Genomic DNA, 25,771 nt, shown 5'->3' on the forward strand with positions numbered 1-25,771 from the left:
AGAGGGGCTATAGATATGAAGTGGCAACCAAATGTATAGTGTTTCTTTTTGCGGTGAGATAATAAATTAGAAGCAAAGTAAGTAATTCTAATCAACAAAATGGCTCACGAATCACTACAGATTCACACCATGACATACTGTGCGGCCATTTAAAAAGTGCATAAGAGCTTTCCACAAGATACTGTGAAATGAGAAACAGAAGGCAAAATAGTATCATATGACTTCATTTTTATAAGACAAACCTAAAAACTGCCTGTGAGGGAGTGTTTGTAAGTGTGTGAAGTCTGTACAGGATACTGTAAGTATAGAGCAACGTATGGAAAGATATACACAAATTAACAGATGTAACCTCTGTGGGCATGTGGTGTGTATGTGGGATGTCACTCATGGATAGAATGAGGGACAGAAGAGAGGAAAGATATGTAGAGCTAAAGGTTTATTGAGGTATAATTGATAAATATTAAGTTTAAGACTACCACATAATGATCTATTTATACAGTGTAAAATGACTAACACAATAAGATTAGTTAACATGCATTACCTCACACTTGCAACCAAAACCTTGATGAGAATTTTTAAGATCTACTTCTCCTGTCAATTTCAAATACACAATACTTTATTAACGACTGTCATGCTGTGCATTACATCCCCAGGCCTTATTTATAATTGGAAGTGTGTACCTTCTGACCACTTTCACCTAATTCCCCCACCCCTACTTCCCTCTGGCAGGTGTTCTAAGTTTTCTGTGTCATTTAACAGGCTGTTAGTTGGAGATTATTCCCTCCATTTGAGTTCTAGATTATTATCTCTGGATGGGGAAATGAAGTTTGGGGTGGCTAAATGGTTTGCAAAACAATACAGTTGGAGTCATCCTGATAAATAGGAAGGCTTCTCAACCCAAATTTGTTTTGGATGTCCAGACCAGTGGTGGCACGAACACACAAACAGGGTATGAAAAGAGTTATCACATGATGAGGCTTCCCCATTACAGTTATCACGTAACAGGGCCAACAGGGCAGTCCTCTCTGAAAGTGTCCTGAGACCTGGGAAAGACACTGGCTTGAGGTTTTTATGATAGTTAGAGATGAGTCCCTGTACACAGGGAGGAGGTTGAATGGTTTGAACGTCCTGAGTGCTGAAAGAGGGAACATTCTTTTGGGTTTCTTAGCAGCTTGTCCAGACATGGGGCAGGAGAGGAAAAAGCAGGTGAAGCTTAAAAGCTATCAGCAGCCAAATGTGAAAAAATGAAGGCAGATTCTTCACTACAAATGGTTTAAAAACTGTACATGTCAGTATTTAAGAAAAAATATTTAGTTTTATATTCGTGTGTGTGATTGTGTATCTCTTGTTTTAGTTTGTTGTTGCTGTTCAGTTGCCCAGTTGTGTCCGACTCTTTGCAACCCCATGGATTGCAGTACATCAGGCCTCCCTGTCCCTCACCACTCACCATCTCCCAAAGTTTGCCCAAGTTCATGTCCATGCCATTGGTGATGCCATCCAGCCTTATCCTCTGACACCCTCTTTTCCTCCTGACCTCAATCTTTCCAACATCAGGGACTTTCCAATGAGTCGGCTGTTCACATCAGATTTACAAAATACTGGAGCTTCAGCTTCCTTGCTTTAGTTAAGATGATTTAAATGTCTACTTTGTGTGTGAGAGACACTTATTTACATGCTAATAACCAAATGATTAAAAATAATAAGCAAAGTCTGGGATACAGTGAAGGACAGAGAAGCCTGGCAAGCTGCAGTCCCTGGGTTGCAAAGAGTCAGACATGAGTGCCTGAACAACAACCACCACCACAGGGTACAAGTCATCCATGTAAGGTAATATGCATGACTAAATACCTCACACTTTATTCCAAGTCTTGAGAAATATCTATTTCCAAAAATTGGCAAATGTTAGATAATATATTCAATTTTTACATAGCTATAAAATGAATATAAAATCACTTGTATGATAAATATTACTAGACTGTGAGCCTGGAAAATGAATTGAGGTGTAATGTGTCTCTATTCCTGTTATTGTAACTTGTGTCTTTATCTCTGTTACCATAAGTCACCTGCACTTGTGACTTACAACAAATAAAATGGGAGAACAAATTTGATAAACACTGTGTACATTAAAAAATAAAGCTAGATGTGAGTTGCAAAGAGTATGTAAAAAAAATCCCCCAAACATAAAGTTACTAGTAGGAAAATGACTGTATGAGTATTTCTAAATAATAACTCAAAAATAATTTATATTTATCTTGGTAGCCTTTAAACAATTTTTTAGCTTTTAGCAAACCAACTTTCAAAGTTATCTTTAATTGTTAAAAAATATTTAATCCAGTTTTGCATATTTACTTTGAATTCCTAATATCAAAGTAAATAGTATTTCAGAGAAAATTATGATGAAATAAAGGTGAATACACAGCATACTTATTAATATACACTGGATTCATATTAGAATCCTATTCAGAGCCTTGAGCTACTAATAGGAAAAGAATGCACAATAGTCAGTCATTTCATATTAAACTTTTTATTAAAACTGAGTCTTTACAATATATTTAAAATGACATATTCCACAGACAAATACTTAAGAAAAAAACCTTTTTATGTATAATTATTGGCATACAAATTTAAGAACATAGTTAAAACTAAGCTACATATTTATATGTATGTATATGTATTGTGTACATATATATATATATCCAAATTTATATCAATGATCTGGAACACCTGAGCTTTAAGTTGTTGGTTTTCCAGATAGTGTGAAATACTTTTCATCCACTTTAGAAAGGATCCAGCCCATTGAGAAAGAATAACTTTGGTTAACAGACATTATCTTCCAAAGATCACATAGAGGTCTTCAATGAGATTACAATTTATCTTCAGAGGCTTCTTCCAAGTGGAGATCTGTCTGTGATGTAAGGAAGGATTCCCATGTAGCAAGGCACTAAATAATGGAAACACACCATCAGGAGATCAACAGTAGTTCACTTTCACTGTTAGAAAAATTAGTAAATCCTTATATAACTGTTCCAATAGCAATCTGTCCAACTCCCCTTTCCCATCGGCTTGCCAGGGTCCCTGTCGTTTTTTACATATTTTAACTCTTAATGAGGGAAATTATTGCTAAATAAGATGAAAAGATAAAGGTTAAAAAATTAGCATGGATTAGTTTGCTGAAATAATCTACTATGTCCCCACTGTCAGGGCAGAAACAGATCTAAATTATAGAGGAAATGATGGACCATTTGGATATGAGGCAGGCATAAAGCATCTAGACAGAGGAGTGGTGATACAAGCATGGTTTAATCAGATCTGAATCCTACTATATCATATATGTTTGTGCAAGTTGATTAATCTCTGTTATGGTTTCTTCAGCTATAAATTAGGTTAATGATAATACCACAAAGCAATTGTGAAAATTAAATTTACATAATCTGTATAAATCTCTATGCAGAATGCCTGGCTCAAAGTAAATATTCAAACATCAGCAATTATTATATTATAATGGTCTACCAAGACTAAGTAGTGAGTGAAAGTGAAGTGAAGTCGCTCAGTCGTGTCAGACTCTTTGTGACCCCATGGACTGTAGCCTACCAGGTTCCATCGTCCATGGGATTTTCCAGGCAAGAGTACTGGAGTGGGTTGCCATTGCCTTCTCCAGGAGATCTTCCTGACCCAGGGATTGAACCTGGGTCTCCCAAATTGTAGGTAGACGCTTTACCATCTAGCCACCATTAATGTGTCCAGGAAATGAATCAAGGTGATCTAATTGAGAACTATAGAACAAAAGAGAATACATATTTTTTTTTAATGTGGACATAAAACATACACCAAAACTCACCATATTCCAGGTTATACAATAAGTCTCAATATACTTAAAAAGAATAAATCATATGAAGTTTGTTCTCTGAGCATAGTGAAATTAACTTAAGAATCAGCAATTGAAAGGTATCTGAAAAATCCCCAAATATTTGAAATCTAAAGAAGAAATAACAAGGTAATCTAGAAAGTATTTTATTTTAAACTGAATGAAAATGAAAACACAATATATAAAAAAAATTTGGGATGCCACTTAAGAAGTACATAAAGAGAAATTTATAGCACTAAACACCTATATAAGAAAAGAAAAAGGTCTTAAATGACTTCAATTTCCATCTTAAAAACTAAAAAAGAACAAATTATACTGAAAGTAAGCAGTAGAAGGAAAAAACCAGAAAAGATAGCAGTGTGAATCAATGAAAGAAGAATCACTAGATCTTTGAAAAGATTAACAAAATTAGATAAACTTTTAGCCAGACTGTTCATAAAAGAAGAGAGATGATATAAACTACCAACTGTTAGGGGTTAAGAGAGGTGCTGCTAAGTCACTTCAGTTGTGTCTGACTCTGTGCGACCCCATAGACAGCATCCCACCAGGCTTCCCCGTCCCTGGGATTCTCCAGGCAAGAACACTGGAGTGGGTTGCCATTTCCTTCTCCAATGCATGAGAGTGAAAAGTGAAAGTGAAGTTGCTCAGTCGTGTCCTGACTCTGTGTGATCCCCTGGACTGCCGCCTACCAGGCTCCTCCATCCATGGGATTTTCCAGGCAAGAGTACTGGAGTGGGGTGCCATTGCCTTCTCCATAAGAAAGGTGACATCAGTCTAAATTCTACTGAAGGAAAATAAAATCTTACTGAAAACTTTATACTTATACATTTGAGAACTTGAATAAAACCAATGAAAAGACACACACTACCAAAATTACCAAAACTCACTCTAGAAAAAATAAATAATCCAAATAAATCTGAATTTTTTGTTAAATATCTTTCCATAAAGAATACTCCAGGTATAAATGGCTTCCCTAGCAAATTGTATCAAAAATTTAATGAAGAATCATATTAATTCTACACAAACTTTCAGGGAACTGAAGAGAAAGGAAAGGTTTCCATCATACCAGAGATATTACAAGGGAAGAAAACTACAGATCACTACCCCTCATAAATACAGATGTAAAAATTCTAAACAAAATTTTAGCAAATCAAATGCAGAAATCTATAGAAAGAATTATACGTCATGACCAAATGGAGTTTATCCCAAGAATGTAAGATTGGGTTAATGTTCAAATCAATCAGTGTAACTGACTATATTCAATGTAGTACCATCTCAATTGACATGAAAAGACATCTGTCAAATTACAAATGTCCATTTCTTAGTTTAAAAAAAATTCTCAGCAAACTAGAAACAGATGGGAACTTCCACAACTTGAGAAAGAACATCTTCAAAAAACTTACAGTTAACATCATATGGACAAATGTATTAACTATTTGCTGTTATTAGTATTTTATTTCTTTTGAATGCCAAGAAAAAAATTTAATTCAGCTTTATGGATACTTAAAAATCCTCCCCAAATTTTGAACATAAGAAAGGAAATAAGAAATACCTAAATACATATAATGTTTAAAAATCTATCCACAATGTATACAAAAGTATGGAACAAAAGGGCTAATAGATTGTAGAATCATAGTTCACCTTTGTAAAAAGTCCTGTTTCCTGTGTGAAACTCATTTCTGGCCTCTTCTGCAAATTCATACATAATCTACTATCTGGTAACCCTGCAGGGTAGCCCAAAGCAATTACTGCTTTCAGGAGATATCATATCTTTTCGATAACTCTGCCAAACTATTATTTAAATAAACTTCTGAACATACTCAAGGCAAAACTCAATGAAAATGTGAGCAGTCTGCTCTATTTAGAATTCCTGTCAAATAGATCCAAACTGCACCAAAAATTGTATTAATCCTAATGTGAAGAAGCTTCTATCATTGTCATATTCTTCAACTATCCTAGTTTAATAAATGTCTAAGGGAGATCAGCCCTCCCCGCTGATTATTGCTGTGAATTAATATTTCCATTTCTAAAGAAAATCCTCAGAAGGACAGTGAAATGTGGTAAAAGAAACAAACTAGCTATTTAACCATTTCCTTATCATCCACCATATGAAAGGCAGAAAAACAATTTATGTATTTTGAAATATAGATTATAGAACACTAGCATAGAAAAACAAGTATCATGACAGCTGCTAAATATCTATATGAATACTCGGTGAGGCATCATTATGGTTGTTACCACATATTGGGCTTCCCTTGTGGCTCAGCTAGTAAAGAATCCACCTGCCATTCAGGAGATGTAGATTCAATCCCTGGGTTGGGAAGATCCCTGGAGAAAGGAAAGGCTACCCACTCCAGTATTCTGGCCTGGAGAATTCCATGGACTGTAGAGTCCATGGGGTCGCAAAGAGTTGGACACGACTGAGTGACTTTCACACTTGACTATCACATATTACTTTCTTTAAACTTCACAGTGATGATTATGAATCTTCTTTTACAGATGAGAAAGCTGAGGATCAATGGTTAAATATGTTTGTGATATTACAAATCTGAGAAGAGGTACAGACATTTAATAGGAAATGGGAAATAATTAATATCTTGAATGACCACCAGAGTACATTTAATAAGTCACTGGGCCATCAAGATGAGATAACTTTCTTTTATACAGTGTAAGAAGAACCATTTTGGAGGAGAAGAGGGTAAAAAAAATGCATGATTGCAGGTGGATCAACTTTTAGGAAACAGTATAAATGCAGGTTGAGTGTAGAAACTGATTTTTTACGTATCTTTTGGAAGTTTTTAAGTATTTCCAGCTGTATGTATACTCTTTGAAGATGACTGAGTTAATAACATGCCAGGCAGAAAGTAAGTGTTCAATAAATGCTGAGAGCATAGGGAAGGAATGTACTGAACTGCTGATGCAAATACACTGATCATCAGAAACACTGCACTTTTCAATCTTAATATTAATCAACTGACATCCTGGCTTCTATTAATCACTAAATGTGTTAATGTTAAGTTTTGCCATAAAAACCTGATCCCCAGTCAGGGTGCTGACCAATCAGTTTTCTGGGTCTACAAAGCTGAGACATGGTCCTGAACTGTATAACTCCTGATGCTACCAGTCATCTTTTGGAATTTTGATAGCAGATATTTTTACTAACTAAATATGCTAATTTCCCCCTCCTGCCAATGTTTAATATTAACCTGTTGATATTGATATGTTGCATATTTATCCAGTCAATGTACATAAGTCTAGTTTTAAATAATCAAAGATAACCTCTAACGCTCTTTAAATCTCTTTATCTTTTTTTTGAGTATGAAAAACTAAGTGAAAACTCAAGAAATGGATTTTTTATACCATAAGCAATTGGGATAATTGAATGATACAAAGAATCATCAAAACAACAACTAAAATCTCAAAACCCAGTGTGAGACTTGCTCATAACTGTAAATTATATATATATTTTAAAGTATTTCTATTATTTGGCTTCTCACTGTTTTCTATCAAGGAACTGATTTATTCCCATTTTTAAATCATTATAATTAGTAAAGCAAGCTAATATCTATTAAAATTAAAGTAACAATCAAAAATATCTAGTGTCACAGTTGACTTGACCTTTAATTGTACCCCTTAGCTCATCAATGGCACCCCACTTCAGTACTCTTGCATGGAAAATCCCATGGATGGAGGAGCCTGGTGGGCTGCAGTCCATGGGGTCGCTAGAAATCGGACACGACTGAGCGACTTTACTTTCACTTTTCACTTTCATGCATTGGAGAAGGAAATGGCAACCGACTCCAGTGTTCTTGCCTGGAGAATCCCAGGGATGGGGGAGCCTGGTGGGCTGCCATCTATGGGGTCGCACAGAGTTGGACACGACTGAAGTGACTTAGCAGCAGCAGCAGCAGCAGCTTAGCTCATTCTAGTTTGATTATCATACTGTCATAGAGGATCAATAACAATTCCACATTTAGTTGAATAATGTGCATATTTTTGTACATTTTATTTGCTACAACAATACTCTGAGAAACTGAAGTAATTGCATCTTATAGGTAAGAGAACTGATCTACTGAGTCCAGTACTCTTTTCTATTGCCCTATGCTTCTCACTGCAGTAAAAGAAAGCCCATAAACATGTTGAACATGCTTTTAGGCAAGATGTGGGGTGACTGGAAAGCAAGTATATCACAGATCCTCAATAATTGAGAACCCAGTGCACTTTTTTTTTTTTCCCTAGGTGGCTCCAATTTGTAGCCAAAGACCAAAATCTGTAGCTTCTCTTTGAAGGCACGACTGGGAAAGACTGTACAGTTAGGAAAGTGAGCCAGAACTAGGGCAAAAAGACCCAAAAGGTAAATAAAAGCCCTTTTGTTCTGACACATACTTAATGACTTCTTAAATAGAATATGTAGAAAGTAAGTTTTAATTATAAAATTAGTCTTGAAAGTAAATTTCTTGCTACCTCAGTAAAAACAGTGATGACATTTTGCCCTACGAAAAGGCAAATGTCTCATTAGCTCTCAAAAGTGACAGTGATCCACAAGTAGATGTGATTAAATTTTCTAAAGAATGAATGATGACAAAAATGGGCTTTCTGTTGGTATAATATAGCTTCCAATGAAAGCTTCCACATTTAAGAATCACTGTTTTCTCAAAATGGTGGGATAGAAGGAGGTTCTGTCCCACAGTCTGAAAACATTCAAGCGAATGTTTTCACTTTTCTGGGCCTATTTACCCATTCACAGAAGAGGGGGCTTGAACCACGTGCATGCGTCAACTTTCATCCGAGAGCCTAAAATGGCCAACACAAAAATAAACAAACGCAACCTAGTTATTAACTTAAAAGCTTTTGCACAGCAGAGGAAACCATAAAGAAAATGAAACGACAACTTACAGAATGGGAGAAAATATTTGCAAATGTCGTGACCAACAAGAGACTACTTTCTAAAATACAAAAACAGCTCATACAGCCTAACATAAAGGAAAAAATGGAAAATGAGCAGAAGGTCTAAACAGACATTTCTCCAAAGAAGACAGACAGATGGCCACATGAAAAGATACTCAACATTGCTAATTATCAGAGAAATGTAAATCAAAGTTACAGTGAGGAGTGACTGAGCACATACACATCACCTCACACAGCTCAGAATGGCCATCATCAAAAAATCTAAAGCAATAAATGCTGGAAAGGGTGTGGAGAAATGGGAACCCTCTTACACTGTATAGCCACCATGGAGAACAGTATGGAAGTTTCTTAAAAAACTAGAAATAGAAGTACCATATGATCCTACAATCCCACGCCTGGGCATAGATCCAGAGAAAATCATAGTTCAAAAAGATACATGCACTCCAATGTTCACCGCTGTACTACTTGGAAGAACTAAGGCATGGGAGCAACCTAAATGACCACTGATGAAAGAATAAGAGGTATATATACACAATGGAATATTACTCAGCCAAAAATGAATGAAAAAATGCCATATGCAGCAACATGGATGGACCTAGAGACTATCATACAAAGTGAAGTAAGTCAGACAAAGACAAGTATCTGAGCAATCTAAAAATAAAAAAATACAAGCAAACTTACATACAAAACAGAAATAGGCCCAAAGACATGGAAGACCAACTTATGGTTACCAAAGGGGAAAGCAGTGGGAAGGGAGGGTAAATTAGGAGTTTGGGAATAACATATATATATTACTATATATTTAATAGATAACCAAGAAGGACCTACTGTATAACCCAGGGAGCTATACTCAATATTCTGTAATAACCTATAAGGAAAAAGAATCTGGAAAAAATAGATATATATGTATGTACAAGTGAATCACATTGCTATACACCTGAAACTAACACTGTAAATCAACTTTACTTAAATAAAATGTTTTTAAATTGGCAAATGAGATTGCATATTAATTGATAAATATGCCTTGTTCTATTTGGCTTAACAGAGTATGGAAAGGCATCGAATATAAAATTTTACCTCTGCCCTCAGTATTTGATATTTATAAGTTTTTTGCCTCTAAGACTTTTCTTTGCCTCTGAAAAATAAAATTAGTTATTTTATTATGTACATATGGACATGTATATTTTAATACCAAATAAAATTTGTGATGTGTATACCATTATTTTCAGCACTTTACAGAATAGGATACTGAGGCTCACTGAAATAATGAAAGGTGTCTGAACTTAAAGTCACAAGTTATGCCTATCCAAAGCCCATGTTCTTAGTCACCAGGTGACAGTGCCAACATAAAGTTTTATATCTCCATAGGTAATGCTATGACCCTGATCATGGAACAGCCAGTGGAAAACCTAGTCTCATGCAAATTATCACAAGAATCAAATTAAGAAAACATTATCTATATATCTCTGCTAATGAAGTAAAATAACCACAAATTTGCCTAAAACAATAACAATGATATCTACTAATATAAAATGTGATAAAAGCCAAACCTTACCATGTACTTTTTTTTTAAACCAGAAATTTCCATATTAAGTCAAAAGCTGTGCTTCCAGTTTTCCTATTAACCCCAATGACATAATAACTGCATCTCTCTTAATAAATTAAAACAGAAATATGACTGAGCATCTGTTGGGGGCCAGAGTGAGGTACTCCGCCCGTGGCAAAGGTCATGAGGAAGGAGGCTCGACATACGCAAAGGCGGGATCGAGCCTCAGGAGTCCCCCTGGAAATCCTTGAGCATCTACCCCCATAACCAGAGCCTGCCTACTTTACTACTTTGTGCTCTCCCCTACACCTCTGACTTTACGGGGGGCTGTCTCCCACCATCTCTTTCGGAGAAGAAGTTAACTTAGAGCTCCAGTTAATAATAACTCCTGGGCGTGACAAGAGTGTTTCAACCTACAGACTCCTCTGAAGGTTCTCTAGCCTGCCTGACGGGCTTGTCCGGCCACATGTGATTGCTCACAGCCTCCCAACCATGAGAGGCACGAGATGCTTTAAACCTTCTAAAAACAGGTTCCTTAAGAAAAGTTAGAAAACTATTAGTATAAGTATAATGGGCTGATTAAAAATTGTATTGGTGAAGCGTTTTTCATTTGTTGAGCCAATGTTTGTTGCTAAGACTCCACATCCCCTGCCTTTACACACATTAATGAATATATAGAAGAAATAAGTATTAACCTTTGATATTAATCACGTTAGACCTTAGGCTAAGTAAATTCTTTCCTTAACTAAAACCCACTACACCCTCACCCTATAGGAATGTAACTTTATTTGGGTGGCGTCCGTTTTAAGAATAATCACCCTTGGAGAAAAAAGTGTTCTGGTTGACTGACCACTGTCACAATGAGAGGGTCATAAATTGTCAGCAGGCCCCCTGGCCAGAAGATGATGTAACACCCCTAAGACCTCTGTATACATTTGTATGAAGCACCTGACTTTAATAAAAGTCAGGACTGCTGTCCCCACGTGACTTTTGTATAACATCTCAGTGTATAAAAACAGACTCTGGAAAATAAAGAATTGGGATCAGTTCCTCGAAATACTGGTCTCCCCATGTCTCTCTCTCTCTCATTGTGGCTGAGTCCCATCTGGAGCGCGGAACCCGCCATGCTTACTTTTTATGCCTGGGCTTCTAAGATCCGACCGGGGAGGCCTCAGTGTCTCCTTTCCTTCGGGAAAACGGAAGGATGCCTGCGGCCTACATAAGTGGTGCAAGCTTCTTGTCTTGAAGTTTTATTGGTCTCCCGCGTAAACCAAGCTACTCAGCCTCTTTTCTCCACTGAATTTTCCTACTGAGCTATCCTCATTCTATTACTCTTTATATCTTTGATGAATATTTAAATAGTCGCCTAAGCCGTCTCCCCTTCGAATACCCTGGATCAGCCGGGGCTGGAACCCAGCAAGCATCCTTTACATATTTTAATGCTATCTCAACTATCTCGGGCACAGATGACATCACCTACATGTGAGGAAACACTGAAGCTCAAATACGTAAACATCGCCATACTAGGCCAATATCATTGCAAAATAAATTACATTGTAAAAATTGTAGGTCATACCTAAAATGAGGGCAATGGGGTGTGTAACATTTTAGTAACTGCTTTTTAAATCACCTAGACCTAAGATCCAAATAGTAATGAAAACTTATAGGGGCTGCATATTTAAACATTTTCCTGAAATATAACCAATCTAGAAAAAAAATTAGAGATGATGTTATAAAAGGAAATCAACTTCTATTATTTTGCAATGGCTCAAAATTATTCAATAAATTTCATTTTTGGAAAAGTCTAAATTCAGAATAAACTGCTAATTTATAATTTGAGAAATATCAGTAACTTCAAAATGACAAGATTTGCATTTTTTTCTAAAATTAGTTTTACATATTCCTCAAGAATATAAGTAATAAGTTTGCATTTGTAAATACTGCAAATGTTAATACTGTTAAATGACTGCAACAGTTAACACAAAAAAACTCATTAGCTACAAACGCCATCTTGTGGTCCTTTTAAAAATTATTTTGTAGTTTGCAGATCTCTAACTCAAGATCTTCTAAAGATAGAAAGAGCCTTAGATACAACCAATTCCATTTCTCTCATTTTTACATGTGGAACAATTGAGGCTCCAAAGATCTAATACACTGGAAATCTATAGAGAGAATACAAGAGCCAAAATTTTCATATTTTCTACTCATACTTTTATATATGATATCATCATTCTCTTCTTTTTTTTTTAACTAGTAAAAAGCCAATTACATGAAGTTTGTCCAGTTTAGTACCAGACACTTCAAACTCTGAGCTGATCTTGTTTATCATACATGAAAATACAATAAACTAAAAGAAAAGCACATTTACTTTTGGATTACTGGATGAAGGCACAGCTATGATAAAGCACATTATTTTAAAGCATTTCACACACTTTCTAATTTTATTCTTCTAAAAACCTGTGAGGGATGTGTGTGGATAGGGGGCAGGGGCATAGGAAGACCATTGGTTGCACCTTTTGACAGATTAGAAAGCTAGGTATAGAGAAGATATGACCAAGATTTTACATTTAGTAGCAGGCATCCTGATATCCAAGCTTAATTTGCTTCATTAGGAAATCCACCTTTTTTCTTCAAAGTTTTACAACATGCAGTGTGTGCGTGTTTGTTTTAAGTCATTTCTTCCTTTTCTTTACAGGAACTATTGTATTGGTCCATAGCATACAATCTGTCCTTTATGAAGCACAGTGAGATGTAAGTTCTTGATTCAGAGTCTAGATAATTTTAGAAATGATTTCATTATAAAATGTAATCACCTATTTAAATGTTTGATTAACTTAACTACAGAGAAACTCACCTAATTCAAAGGTTGGGAAAAGACAGACTGTCGATGCTATGGTGTAACTGTCACTTATACACCTAAATTCAACTTGGCTTGTATAAATAATTGAAAAATAACTATATCTCAGAATATAAGAGATTAATGAAAATGTTTTAACATAAGTTTTTAAGAAAGCAGAAACCTATAAAACAACAAAAACTTTAAAACTTACATGAACTATAATAAAAAATGTTCATAGTTATTTGGAAACATGAACTATAGCTTTGGAATATGCAATTTAGAATAGAACTCATCATTTAATAAATAAAATACAGTTACATGATACTTTTGAATTCTAAAAATGATAAATACTTCATTTTTAAGGTTTCCTTCAGTTCAGTTCAGTCGCTCAATCGTGTCCGACTCTTTGCGACCCCATGAATAGCAGCACGCCAGGCCTCCCTGTCCATCACCAACTCCCGGAGTTCACTCAGACTCATGTCCATCGAGTCAGTGACGCCATCCAGCCATCTCTGTCATCCCCTTCTCCTCCTGCCCCCAATCCCTCCCAGCATCAGAGTCTTTTCCGATGAGTCAACACTTCGCATGAGGTGGCCAAAGTACTGGAGTTTCAGCTTTAGCATCATTCCTTCCAAAGAACACCCAGGACTGATCTCCTTCAGAATGGACTGGTTGGATCTCCTTGCAGTCCAAGGGACTCTCAAGAGTCTTCTCCAACACCACAGTTCAAAAGCATCAATTCTTTGGCGCTCAGCTTTCTTCACAGTCCAACTCTCACATCCATATGACTACTGGAAAAACCACAGCCTTGACTAGACGGACCTTTGTTGGCAAAGTAATATCTCTGCTTTTTAATATGCTATCTAGGTTGGTCATAAATTTCCTTCCAAGGAGTACACATCTTTTAATTTCATGGCTGTAATCACTTAATAAATAAAAAAACACAGTTACATGATATTTTGAATTCTAAAAATGATAAATACTTCATTTTTAAGGTTTCCTTAGAAGTATATAAAAATCAGACCTTGGTGCCTTTAAACTGAATTCTATAATTAATCATGCTTTATATACATTATAATACTTGAATATCAGCCAGATTATAAATTTTTAAATGAGAAAAAACACTACCTATGTTAATTTGAAGAGATGAACAAACTCCTAGAAAATAGAAGGAACTTTAGAGCAGTGTTTCTCAAACTATCTGTGGTGAAGAACACATCTTTTGTTGGCTAAGAACCATTAGATCCTACTGAGCTGACTAGTTCACACTTCATGCCACAAGAAATCATCACAAAAGCTGGACAATACCCCATCTGGCCTATACTTGATTCAACAAAAGAAGTCTAATAATCACCTGGACATCATGACAATGTCTAATTGCCCTAGAATATTTCAATTGGTTATATTCTATTTCTGAAATTATGTTATAAATCTGTAATAAACAATTTATGAATTAGGCATTAGTCCACACTTTAAGTGACATAACTTTAGAGACCAATTACCCAAGGTTTCCTAAATTGTGTTCCATGACAGGCTAATGCTATAAGAAGAAATGCTAACCTAGTCAAAGTTATGTCTTAGATTCATAAACCATATAAGAACATGTGTTAAATCACTTTAGTCATGTCTGACCCTTTGTGACCCCATGGACTGAAGCCCTCCAGGTGCCTCTTTCCATGGGATTCTCCAAGCAAGAATACTGGAGTGAGTTGCTGTGCCTTCCTCCAGGGGATCTTCCCAACACAGGGACTGAACTCCTGTTTTTATGTCTTCTGCATTGGCAACTGGGTTCTTCACCACTAGCGCTACCTGGGAAGCCCATATAAGCACATAAAAGGTTCTAAGAACTTCTTTAGTAAACATGCTTGTTTAATTCAAACTTATTTGACTACAGATTCTATCTTTTCTATCAAGATAAACACCCATTAACATTACAAAAATTAATTTCCTATAAAATGCCTAGAGAAATTCTACTTTAAACAGAATTGCTGATGTACATTATTCAACAACTGCTTTAAAATTCCCAGTGGCAGAGAACTAATTTCTTTGCAATGCAATTTAATATAGAGAATACATAGGATATAATTCTTATTTTGTGAATTCAAATTATTCAACTTCCAAAAGTTAATTCTAGATATGCTTTCTTTTTAAAAAAAATTTCATTGGTGTATAGTTGCTCAGAACTATGTAGTTTTCCCAGTAGTCATGTACAGATGTGAGAGTTGAACCATAAAGAAGGCTGAGTGCCAAAGAATTGATGCTTTTGAACTGTGGTACTGAAGAAGACTTTTGAGAGTCCCTTGGACTGCAAGGTTAAACCAATAAATCCTAAAGGAAATAAATCCTGAATACTCATTGGAAGGACTGATGCTGAAGATGAAGCTCTGATACTTCGGCCACTTGATGCAAAGAGCCAACTCATTGGAAAAGACCCTTATGCTAGGAAAGATTGAGGGCAGGAGGAGAAGGGGACGACGGAGGATGAGATGGTTGGATGGCATCACCAACTCAATGGACATGAGTTTGAGCAGGCTCTGGGAGTTGGTGATGGAAAGGGAAACCTGGTGTGCTACAGTCCATGGGGTTAAAAGGGTCAGACACCACTGAGTGACTGAACAACGACAAGAAGGGTGGCAGGAATTTTTTTTTTTTTAAAGTGTCTTCTAACATAACAAGACCTCATAAATCTTATAAAACTTCAATTTTGAAAGAAGCAAATTTCAATGTGGTGATCAAGACAAAGACCTAGTAAATTAAATGACTTAAACTTGACAAAGTGTACTTTCATTCTACATGCTGAAAATAATCTTTTTGCAAAGTACTTTTGGTTTGAGTATAAAGATTCCTTGGTGCTAGGGTTTGGGGTGGGGAGAACCAGTTAGAAGTAGATTTACAACTTGGAGTATGAAAGGACTTTGTCATCAATATAGAGGATAACATTTACCTTATTTGCTATGAGAGAAAAGAATTCCTTTGAATCACTGAAAAGCTGTATCAAATTATTGAGGTGAAACTTTAAAAAGGTAGTTGGCTACAACTGAGCAATTTTTTTTTTTTTTTTTTTAAGACAAGTGGAACTGAAATTTACTCTGTCAAGAGTTCATAGCTACTAAACATTTTCAGATGGTTTTACAATAAAGGCTTTAATGAACATTAGAAGTCTTACATTTTTATCAGTTTCTTAAGTATTTTCTAGACAATAGCTCCATAAATATTTCAGACATGAATTCCATAAATGACTTCTGTGAACAAATAAATCTGAGATCTTAAAAAAGCTGAACATAGTTCTTTCCTAAGGAGTTTCTTAGGAACTTTAAGGTGTTAAGATGCATTGCAACATTCTTCAATAAAATGAAACAGCATAACTTAAGAGGAAGGCACTTGGCTATGAAGTTGGCATACCCAATGACAGCAAAACTAAAATAAATGGGAGCAAATGATTGTGTGATCAAATATGTCCTCAAATAAACAATTAGAGACTCAAAAACTATGCCCAGGGACTTCCTCCAGCATTTCTACGAATTGATTTTTAAAATTTATAAAATGTCTTTAATGTAGCATTCCCTCAGCTCAGTTTATAATTTCATCTCTTCACTCATCCAAGATTCCTGGTACAATCTATCAAGCTGAGAAGGCAGCTTCCCAGCCTCTGTGGTTGGTATTCTCCATGGATGCCTCTTCCACAATCAATCAACTAATAACAGAGGACCATAACAGCATCCCCATGAACAGCTCAAGCAAGAGTTTATTGAAGATTTTGTTTCTATAAGCAGTGGTGAAGCCTCTCATCTGAGAGTAAGAATAAAAAATTTTTAAGTCTTAGGATGCACAAGGTTATTTCCTCTTTGCTTCCCTTGTTTTAAGCATTATTATTATGTACCTTTAGATTCTATTTCAAATAGGAATTGATTGCTTACAAAAAAAAAAAATTTCGATAGCATAAATGGTAAAAAGGACAAGATTAATCATTAAATAATCAATAGTGTTGGTCTCTTTACTAAAAATACAAAGGGAAAAGTTCCTAGGCATTCAATGGAGCATTATGGCATTAAGAAGATGAAAACTTGGTGTTCTGATGAAGATGACTATACCTAAATAAACTGGATGGTCCCTAAATGTGCAGTGTACTGTAGCCCGAATTTGTTAATCTTGACATCAGGTTTCTAATGAGTACCTTCAAGTCAATAACGTGGACAAAAGAATGTAATGAATTGGAAATTCTAACTGGCACAAAAATGGTCAAGTTGAGTAAATATCTAAGCATCTTAGCCTCTCAAGCTGGTCATGTTTACTTTTCAGGAAATCTATCCTATGCATTAATGGAAATCTACTGAATTCACTAGGGTGTATAATGTAGTTTTGAAACATTCTTCCAACAGTTCCAAATAGAAACTGTTCTTTTCTGAAGGGTTGTTTAAACACCATCAGGAGATCTGTCTTCCTGAGTTCTAGAGATTAGGTAAGATATGAGTTTAAGTAAATGCTATGAGGCATGATTGTAAAAAGAAAAGTACCCTGATATGGATTCCAAAATCCCTGTCCTAGATAACACTGACTTATTCTAGCTTTTTGTTCTTATGATTTTCAAAGGGAGTTGAGACACACATTAACCTTAAAGAAATTATCTATTTACTCCATTTCATCTTAAGAGACTGTCAATATAAAAATATAATTTAAATTGCTCAACATAGAGCAACTATTATGCCTCTTTCCCAACATTTAAAAGGAAAACTAAGAAACTGCACGTTATTCTTTGTGACATGATACTAAACAACTATAGCTGAGTAAACCTTCAATCACTTCCATCCTCTCTACAAGAAAGACATAATACTGATGCTGAAATTAAACTTTTTTGTAATTTTTCAAATCACTTTAGTAAATTCTAGGGAATATGACTAGATGGCCAGGGTTTCCTTCCTTTCCTTTTCTTTGACTCCCAGATTTTCAAAATAGTACTTTGTCATCAAGTTTCTGTCTTGTTACATAACAGCTCCTCTTTGTTGGCTGGAGTTAGATCTTGGGAAAGTTATTCTTCCTCACTGCTCCTTTCAATTAATGTAGATGAACAGCAAGTCCATAATTTATCTGAGACCCAATTTTTTAAAAAATTATGAAATTTCAGACAGATACATAAATTCCACTCATCAGAATCTTCTTAGCTGGCAGTTTTATTATCATTATCAACACAGATTAACCTCTTAAAGTCACACTGTTTGGGAGATACCTTTATTTGGATAACGGTGTTTTAAATATTCATGAAAATTTTAAAAAATGTTCCAATATATATAGCACATCACTGAATGTAAAACAAAAAACTCTTTTGCTACAATTTATTTTACTATTCCCCAATATAACAAGGAATATATTTCTAAATAAAAACAACTATACCTGAAAACTTCTAGGAGATTCAATGCTTCTCTGTTACTTACTTTGTAAAAGAACTTCTATGATGTGTATTTTTAAAATTTTCTCTGCTTTTTGAATGGTCCATATATAGCTGGACTTAGATTTTAGGGAAGCATTAGTTGTGTTATTGATTTGGCTAGACTGTGAACTCTTGAAATGATTTTTTTTTTGCTTCTTTTATCTCAGAGAAAACATCCTATACTAGATGCTTTTCTGCTTCCTAGATACCCATGTAGATATAAATATTTTTATTATTCAATAATGATAGAACCCTTCTACTAAGTCAGTTTATTACGATTCAACTAAACAAATTCAAATACTCTTCCATTAAAAAAGTAATATATTGTAAAGCTGTATCAATCAAATGAAACATACATATACTTATTATTCTTCCCTAAGGGGAAGTTTGAATTTGAATGCTGCTTAGCATAAGGTTTTGATGTTAATAGAATCTAAAAGAATGATTTTACATGAGGCAACTAACATTCTTAAATAAGACTGATAGCATTTGAAATGAAGTGACCTCTGTCTTGGCTATTTCTTGAATACCTTATCAAGAAAGATCTTAAGTCTAATGTTCATAATTATTTTAAATAGTATTGTTTATGAGAGCATAAAAATTTACATAAATGTTCAATTATTAGTAGTATTCTTCACTAATAAAGATATATGAACATTATGTACTATATAAAGATCAAGTTATACAGAAAAATGTTTAAACAAATGAAAAATATAGAACTCAAAATAACACATGTCCACTGTAGTCATCATAACACAAATAAGTAATCATGCTTTTATGTTGACATATGTGGAAATGCAGAAATTTTAAAATATTTTGATCAGCACAGAGCAAATTATTTTTCTATAAATGCATTTCAATATACCCCTCTCTAGGAGATAAGGTTATGGGTATTCTTTATTTCCTCTTTATACATTTGTGTGGTTAACTTTTGTAGTTTTTGTACATGTATTAATTCTAAAACCAGAAAATGAGGCCAAAAAGACTTCCATATATTAACTCTAAAATAAACTATGCAAAGAAATAAATTTTACTACTTCAAGTATTCTATTCAGTTAACTACAAATGATTTTATTTGGCAATAATTAATATTATGTGATCTTTTCATGATTATTATATTAAACTTTAAAGAGCATATTACTTCAGTTTATGATATCTACCAAGGATTCCTTCCTTTTAAATTTCTTCACTATCATCATAATTATCAGCATCAGCATCATCAACAATAAAAACATACTATTTTGTACCTTGTGTTTTTGTTTATTCACTAAGTTATGTCTGACTCTTGCAACCCCATGGACTGTAGCCTGCCAGGCTTCTCTGTCCATGGGATTTCCCAGGCAAGAATACTGGAATGGATTACCATTTCCTTCTCCATGGGATCTTCCCAACCCAGGAACTGAACCTGCATTTCCTGCACTGCAAGCAGATTTTTACCACTGAGCCACCTGGGCAGTCTTATTTTGTACCTACTAAAGAACAATTAGAAAATGTCTGTGCACTTTATCCAACATGTCATAGTTTATAGTTTTAGCATCCCTTCACGTTTTAGTAAGAAATAACTTTCTTTGGTTATTTGGATACTAATATACTTTGAAATTATTCACCTATGGTTAATGGGATTTTTTATTTTATTGCTTTGTTCTTATTTTTTCAAAAAAGATTCAAGTTTATTCTTAGTTACTGTCCATACAGAACACAATTGGGAATAGCTTCATTTTACCTATTCAGAGTTTATTTCAGATCCTTGTTTTATATTTGAGGTCAACTGTCTCTAAGTAAATTCACACATCTAAGTACAATATTTCAGTTAGACAATAATGGGCCTTTGATACAGACATATCTCATATTTACAAACTGATTTTCCTCTGTCATTTTAATAGTTAAATTATAAGTTATAAACAAGTTGTAACCATTTAACTTCATAAAAGTCCAAAGACAAATGTTTATACTCTATTTTTTCTATCACACTAGGAGCAAACCCCTTTGGGGGTTTATTATTATTATTTTTTTTTTACAAATGTTGATGAAAAAAGAAGTATTTTCATAATAATGTGATTAAATTAAAAAGGAACTGGAAAGATTCTGCAACACTTTACTTCCTTATATATTTGACATATTCTGAAGTTAACAGATAACAGCAGACTGTTGCTGTTTCAGGCCATACAGTCTGTGTGTTAATTAGGAAGCCTTGATTATATAAGGGCTTCAATTTCCGATTATGCCTGGAATCATGTGCCAAATCAGTTAAAAGTTATTCACTCAGGAAAAAACTCAATAAATAACTTGAGCTGCAGAGACCCTATGAAGTTATAATAAAGAAAACCAATGATTCCTCCAAATATCTCCATCTAAAATGCCGTACACTTGATATAATTTTAGTAAGATTTAGAAATACAATCACTTGGAGGAACGAGTTAAAAACATAGATATAAACTACTGCGAGGGACAAAATTTGCAATACGGCAATATGGCACAGTGATGCTAATTTAACTATTTCTAAGAAGATGGTATTTTGTATAAACTGAGTGCAATCTATCAGAATAAAAAAAAGTGTGCATTTATGTGAGAGGTATAGTCAAAATCCGAACATTTCAGTTGAAGTTCAATGGAACTACTATGAACATTTTCTCGTAAGAAAATTAAAAACCCAAACTTAGAACTAAGTTTTGCAGACATTATCATGAGAACACAACATAGTATTGAGTGTTTGTCACATGATTTTTATAACCTAATATGTTTTATAATCATAATCACTTATAGTATAATGTATATTCTAATTTTCTTAAAAAATTATTTCAATTATTAATTGTCATAGCACTCCTATAACGTCAGTGTGGCCATGTTCTATCATTAAGGAGAGATAAAGTTATTTCTGTGGTTTTAAAACAGTTAAAGTTGTAAAAAAAAAAAAGCATATAGTGACAAATCTGCTTTATCCAAGAGAAATATTTTAAATCATTTCAAAATCTGAGACTTATGGGGAGTTCCTTTTAGATATTTTAATTTACTTAAGGTTGTTAATGTAGAATAAAAAAGGAGGGGAGGCAGAAAACGATCTTTCCAATCCCACTTGCTAAAAAGAAAATCACTTAAATCTGTCCTCCAATCTGTAGCCTGCTGCCACGAAACCTCTATGTCAGTTTACCTCTCTGTCTCTGTTGCTACAGTTTCTAACCAGGCTCAATATGTTTAGTTTTGTTCCACTATGACCCATATATAGCCTGCGTGATCATTCTAAAAGGCAAGTCCAAATTGTCTCTTCCCTGCTGAAAACTCTTTAATGGCATTTCCCATTTCCCTTAGAATGAGAAATAAAAAACAAATCTTATTAAGGCCTTCTTCAGACTTCCGTGGTGGCTCAGATGGTAAAGCGTCTGCCTACAATGTGGGAGACCCGGGTTCAATCCCTGGGTCGGGAAGATCTCCTGGAGAAGGAAATGGCAACCCACTCCAGTATTCTTGCCTGGAAAATCCCATGGAAGGAAGATCCTGGTAGGCTACAGTCCATGGGGTCGCAAAGAGTCGGACACGACTGAGCGACTTCACTTTCACTTTCAGCCTAATAGTGTTCAGGACATACTAACACAAAATATGACACACTATCATATAAGACGAATGAGTTTGAGAAATAGAAGCGGAAGGTCACTCTGACCTTCTTCCAACCCTTATCTCCTGAGGCAAGTCATAAAATCCTCAAGTAAGAGGTGGGATCCTCATCCCCAGAGGAAAGGTGCATCTTTACCTCTGAAGCCAAGGACATGAAAAGACACCTCCGAAGCCAAGGACATGAGAAGACTCTTAACAAAAAGGCCCTGCTAAGTCTCCCTCAGTTTACTGGGCTTACGTTATACTCCTTAACCTATCCCTCTCTACACGACAACCCAATCTTCATCAAACCTAGCATAAAAATACTCAGATCTGTTTCTTCTGATCTTGATTTGTTGATGAAGGCTCCTGTGCCACAAAGAACTTATATTCATTCAACTTGTATGCTTTTTCTCCTATGAATTTATCTTTGTCAGTTTCATTTTCAGACCCAGCCAGGGATCCTATGAGGGTTGAGGGAAACATTTTCCTCCTCTACAAGCCTCATTTTTCAATTCAACACTATCTCTACTCCACCATTCTCCCAAAAGGAACCTCAGTAATTTGAACATGTTCTCTCTCACCTCTCTGCTTTTGTGCATGTCTTCTCTTCCTGGAACTCTCTTTTTCACATCTGAATCTCACTACCTCTCATTCATTATTCAGGACTCAGCTTAAATATATCCTCTGAGGAATCGTCCTCTTTCCTTCTAGATTAGGTTAGATGCCTCTGCAAAGTCTTCCTATCCTGGATCTTATTATACTTTTTATTATAATATTTTGTTTTAATTGTAACCACATGAGAAAGAGATTGTGTTTGTCTTGCACACTGTGGTCTCTCCAGGACCCAGCACAGTGGGTGGTGGTAGTAGGGGCTCAAGTATTTCTTGCTGAATGAAAATATCAGTATTAGTTAGATAATCTTGCAAAATATAAAATATTTTAAAGTACCTTTAACCTGGCAAGCACTACAGAATACAAAATATAATTTTCTTAATGTATCAATTTCATATAGTCATATATTCAGACAGAGATAAGGTTAAAGATGTATTTTAATATATACCTTCTAGGAAAAGTATGTTCAAATAAGCTAGATGAAGCAAGCAATAGCATAAAATTCACTGAAAATAAATACTACTGTGTTCAAAAAAGACAATCATTTGAAAAGCAAAATGTTGATTAGGCATTTTTCCTAGGGTAAACAAAGAAAGAAACAAACAAAACCAACCAAACTAAACTAGAGGGAACCAATGCTCTTTTTTGACCTTTTGAATAGCTACAGAGGAAAGGTGGGGATGGAAGGGACAGAAGGTATAAGATCTGAAGTAAATTCCTGCTCATTCAAACTTCTGTTTCTTTTCTGACTTTGCAAACAATACAAGAAAAGGAGCATGCATGCTCAGTGGCTGTCATATGCAACTCTTGGTGACCCCATGGACTGTAACCAGTCAGGCTCATCTGTCCACGGAATTTTCCAGGCAAGAATACTGGAGTGGGTTGCCATTTCCTTCTCCAGGGGATCTTCCTGACCCAAGGATAGAACCCGTGTTTCCAGTGTCTCCTGAACTGGCAGGAGGATTCTTTACCACTGAACCACCTGGGAAGCCCAGGTAAGAAAAGGAGAGGAAACGAAATTTTAACCAGATAGGAGAATCATTAGGAAGCCTGATCAAATGATTTTTGAAGATGTCAGATCCTGCCAAAACAAGAAACTGAAGGGAATACAAACAAAACAAAATGGTAGCATTTAATTTTTTTTCATATATATGATTCTGTTCAGTTTATTTGTATTGTTTAAAATTAGGGAAATAATAGACAAGAAACCGAAGGGAAGACAAACAAAACAAAATGACAGTATTTAATTTTTTTTTCATATATAAGATTCTGTTCAGTTTATTGGTATTGTTTAAAATTAGGGAATAGGAAAATATGAAAATAAAAAAATCATCAGTGTTTAAATAAGCTCAGTTGTAACATATAAAATATTTGTAGCTTTTTATATAATATATTATGAAACCATTTCAATTTGGCACTGGTCAAAACAACTTCAGTATAACTGCTAAAAGTCATGAATACAACTCATGGTGGTTTTGTCATTTCTTGTCTGCTTCATTAATAAATATTACATTCGGGTTTTTCTTATGGCTACTTCTTAAATCGCTTCCTGTCATCCTGAGTCTTATCTTAAAGTGAAAGTGAAAGTGAAGTTGCCCAGTTGTGTCCGACTCTTTGCGACCCCATGGGCTGTAGCCCACCAGGCTCCTCCGTCCATGGGATTCTCCAGGCAAGAGTACTGGAGTGGGGTGCCATTTGTGCAAAATGGCACTTACTTCTTTTCCCTTCCCCTATATTCTGAGTTTTACATGAAGATAGCAGAATTCTCTCTCACAGCAAGCTCAGCTCAAATTAGGCACTTGGGCATGCTGTGGAGGAAGGAAAGCTCATCACCTTCTTACAGGGAAACACATTTGTGTTGATGGGTGGGTTTAGTGATGCTCTATTAACTGGCAGCTCCACTGGCACTGAGCCACCAAAGAGGATTTTGAATGTGACACTTGGTTCCTGAACAGACTCCTTTAACACAAGACAAACAGAAAGTAAGAGAGAGGATAACTTTTTTAAAAGAAAGCAATACTGTATATCACTAATTACCTGTTCATAATACAGGATGTTTTCCTCAGCCATATTTGTAAATGCTGACTTGATATCATTTTGCATGTTTTGTTTCCATCTTTCCCAATCTGCTTTCAGGGCATTATTAGCGCACTCCACTTTATCTTCCAGTTTTCCAATCTCTTCCGTAAGCTGAATTAGATCACAACGAGAGATCAGCTGATCTATGCATTCCTGCCACTAAGTGAATTCTTTGAATCTAAGATGAATATTATATATCTTTAAAAAGCACAAGAATATTTTTTTTGGAGAGTCGCCAGTATAGTCAGAGATATCATGTAGAGTTCTAAGGTCTGCGACCAATAGCACTTGACTTTGGATAAATCTCTCAAACCTTGGGCCTCAGTTTCACTATTTATAAATCAAAGGAAAATGAACTACAAGTAATCTCAAAATTCTTTTGCAATAACTCTCTCATTACCACTGTTTGTGGTGATAATATTTATGTTAAAAGATACGGTTTCACATCTTCAGCTTGTCTTTCCTGCTTCTCACTTTTCAACTGTTTTGACCAGAATGCTCAATTAACTGACGTGTTATAACATCCATATAGATTATTCAGTCCAACCTGGAGGCCCAGGGGATTAACTAGCTACATTCCATTCAGCTGGTAACAGAGGCAGGTTTATATCTCAGGACATGTGACACCTAGTCCACACGCCATTAGACAAGCTGTGTGTGACAGTCACACCTCCTCCTCAAATCACCCAGCAACATTTGAGCATGGAACCCACCAATGTATTGCTTAAATCTAACACATTATATTTATATAAATTTTAATATATTTATCCATATTTTGTTTATTCCAATATTCAGCATACATATATTTATTAAGTGCCTTCTATGTATCAGGCATTCTTCAAGGGCCTGGAGATTCAATAATGAAGACAACAGACAAAAATTCCTGCTTGTACCAGAACTTATATT

The 25,771-nt window shown here is 35.2% G+C and overlaps 1 protein-coding gene across 5 annotated transcripts in view; it reads right to left on the bottom strand.

The window, feature by feature from the left end:
- Positions 1 to 25,771, bottom strand: part of SNX7 (sorting nexin 7) — a 163,302-nt gene that overhangs the window by 42,814 nt on the left and 94,717 nt on the right. Inside the window, exons 8-9 of one of the 5 annotated variants that reach the window (XM_005906502.2) lie at positions 24,824 to 24,976; positions 2,515 to 2,941 (exon numbers count right to left, since the gene is read on the bottom strand). The exons of 1 other annotated variant lie outside the window; for it this stretch is intronic. In XM_005906502.2, coding sequence (XP_005906564.2) covers positions 2,864 to 2,941; positions 24,824 to 24,976 — 231 coding nt within the window. In that variant the 3' untranslated portion in view covers positions 2,515 to 2,863. Of the gene's footprint in view, positions 1 to 2,514; positions 2,942 to 2,977; positions 3,774 to 24,823; positions 24,977 to 25,771 lie in introns of those variants that run through there. 3 more of the 5 variants (XM_070367623.1, XM_070367622.1, XM_070367624.1) reach the window with 3 other exon arrangements.

Source organism: Bos mutus, chromosome 3 (genome assembly GCF_027580195.1).
Source record: "Bos mutus isolate GX-2022 chromosome 3, NWIPB_WYAK_1.1, whole genome shotgun sequence".
Classification (NCBI taxonomy): Eukaryota; Metazoa; Chordata; class Mammalia; order Artiodactyla; family Bovidae; genus Bos; species Bos mutus.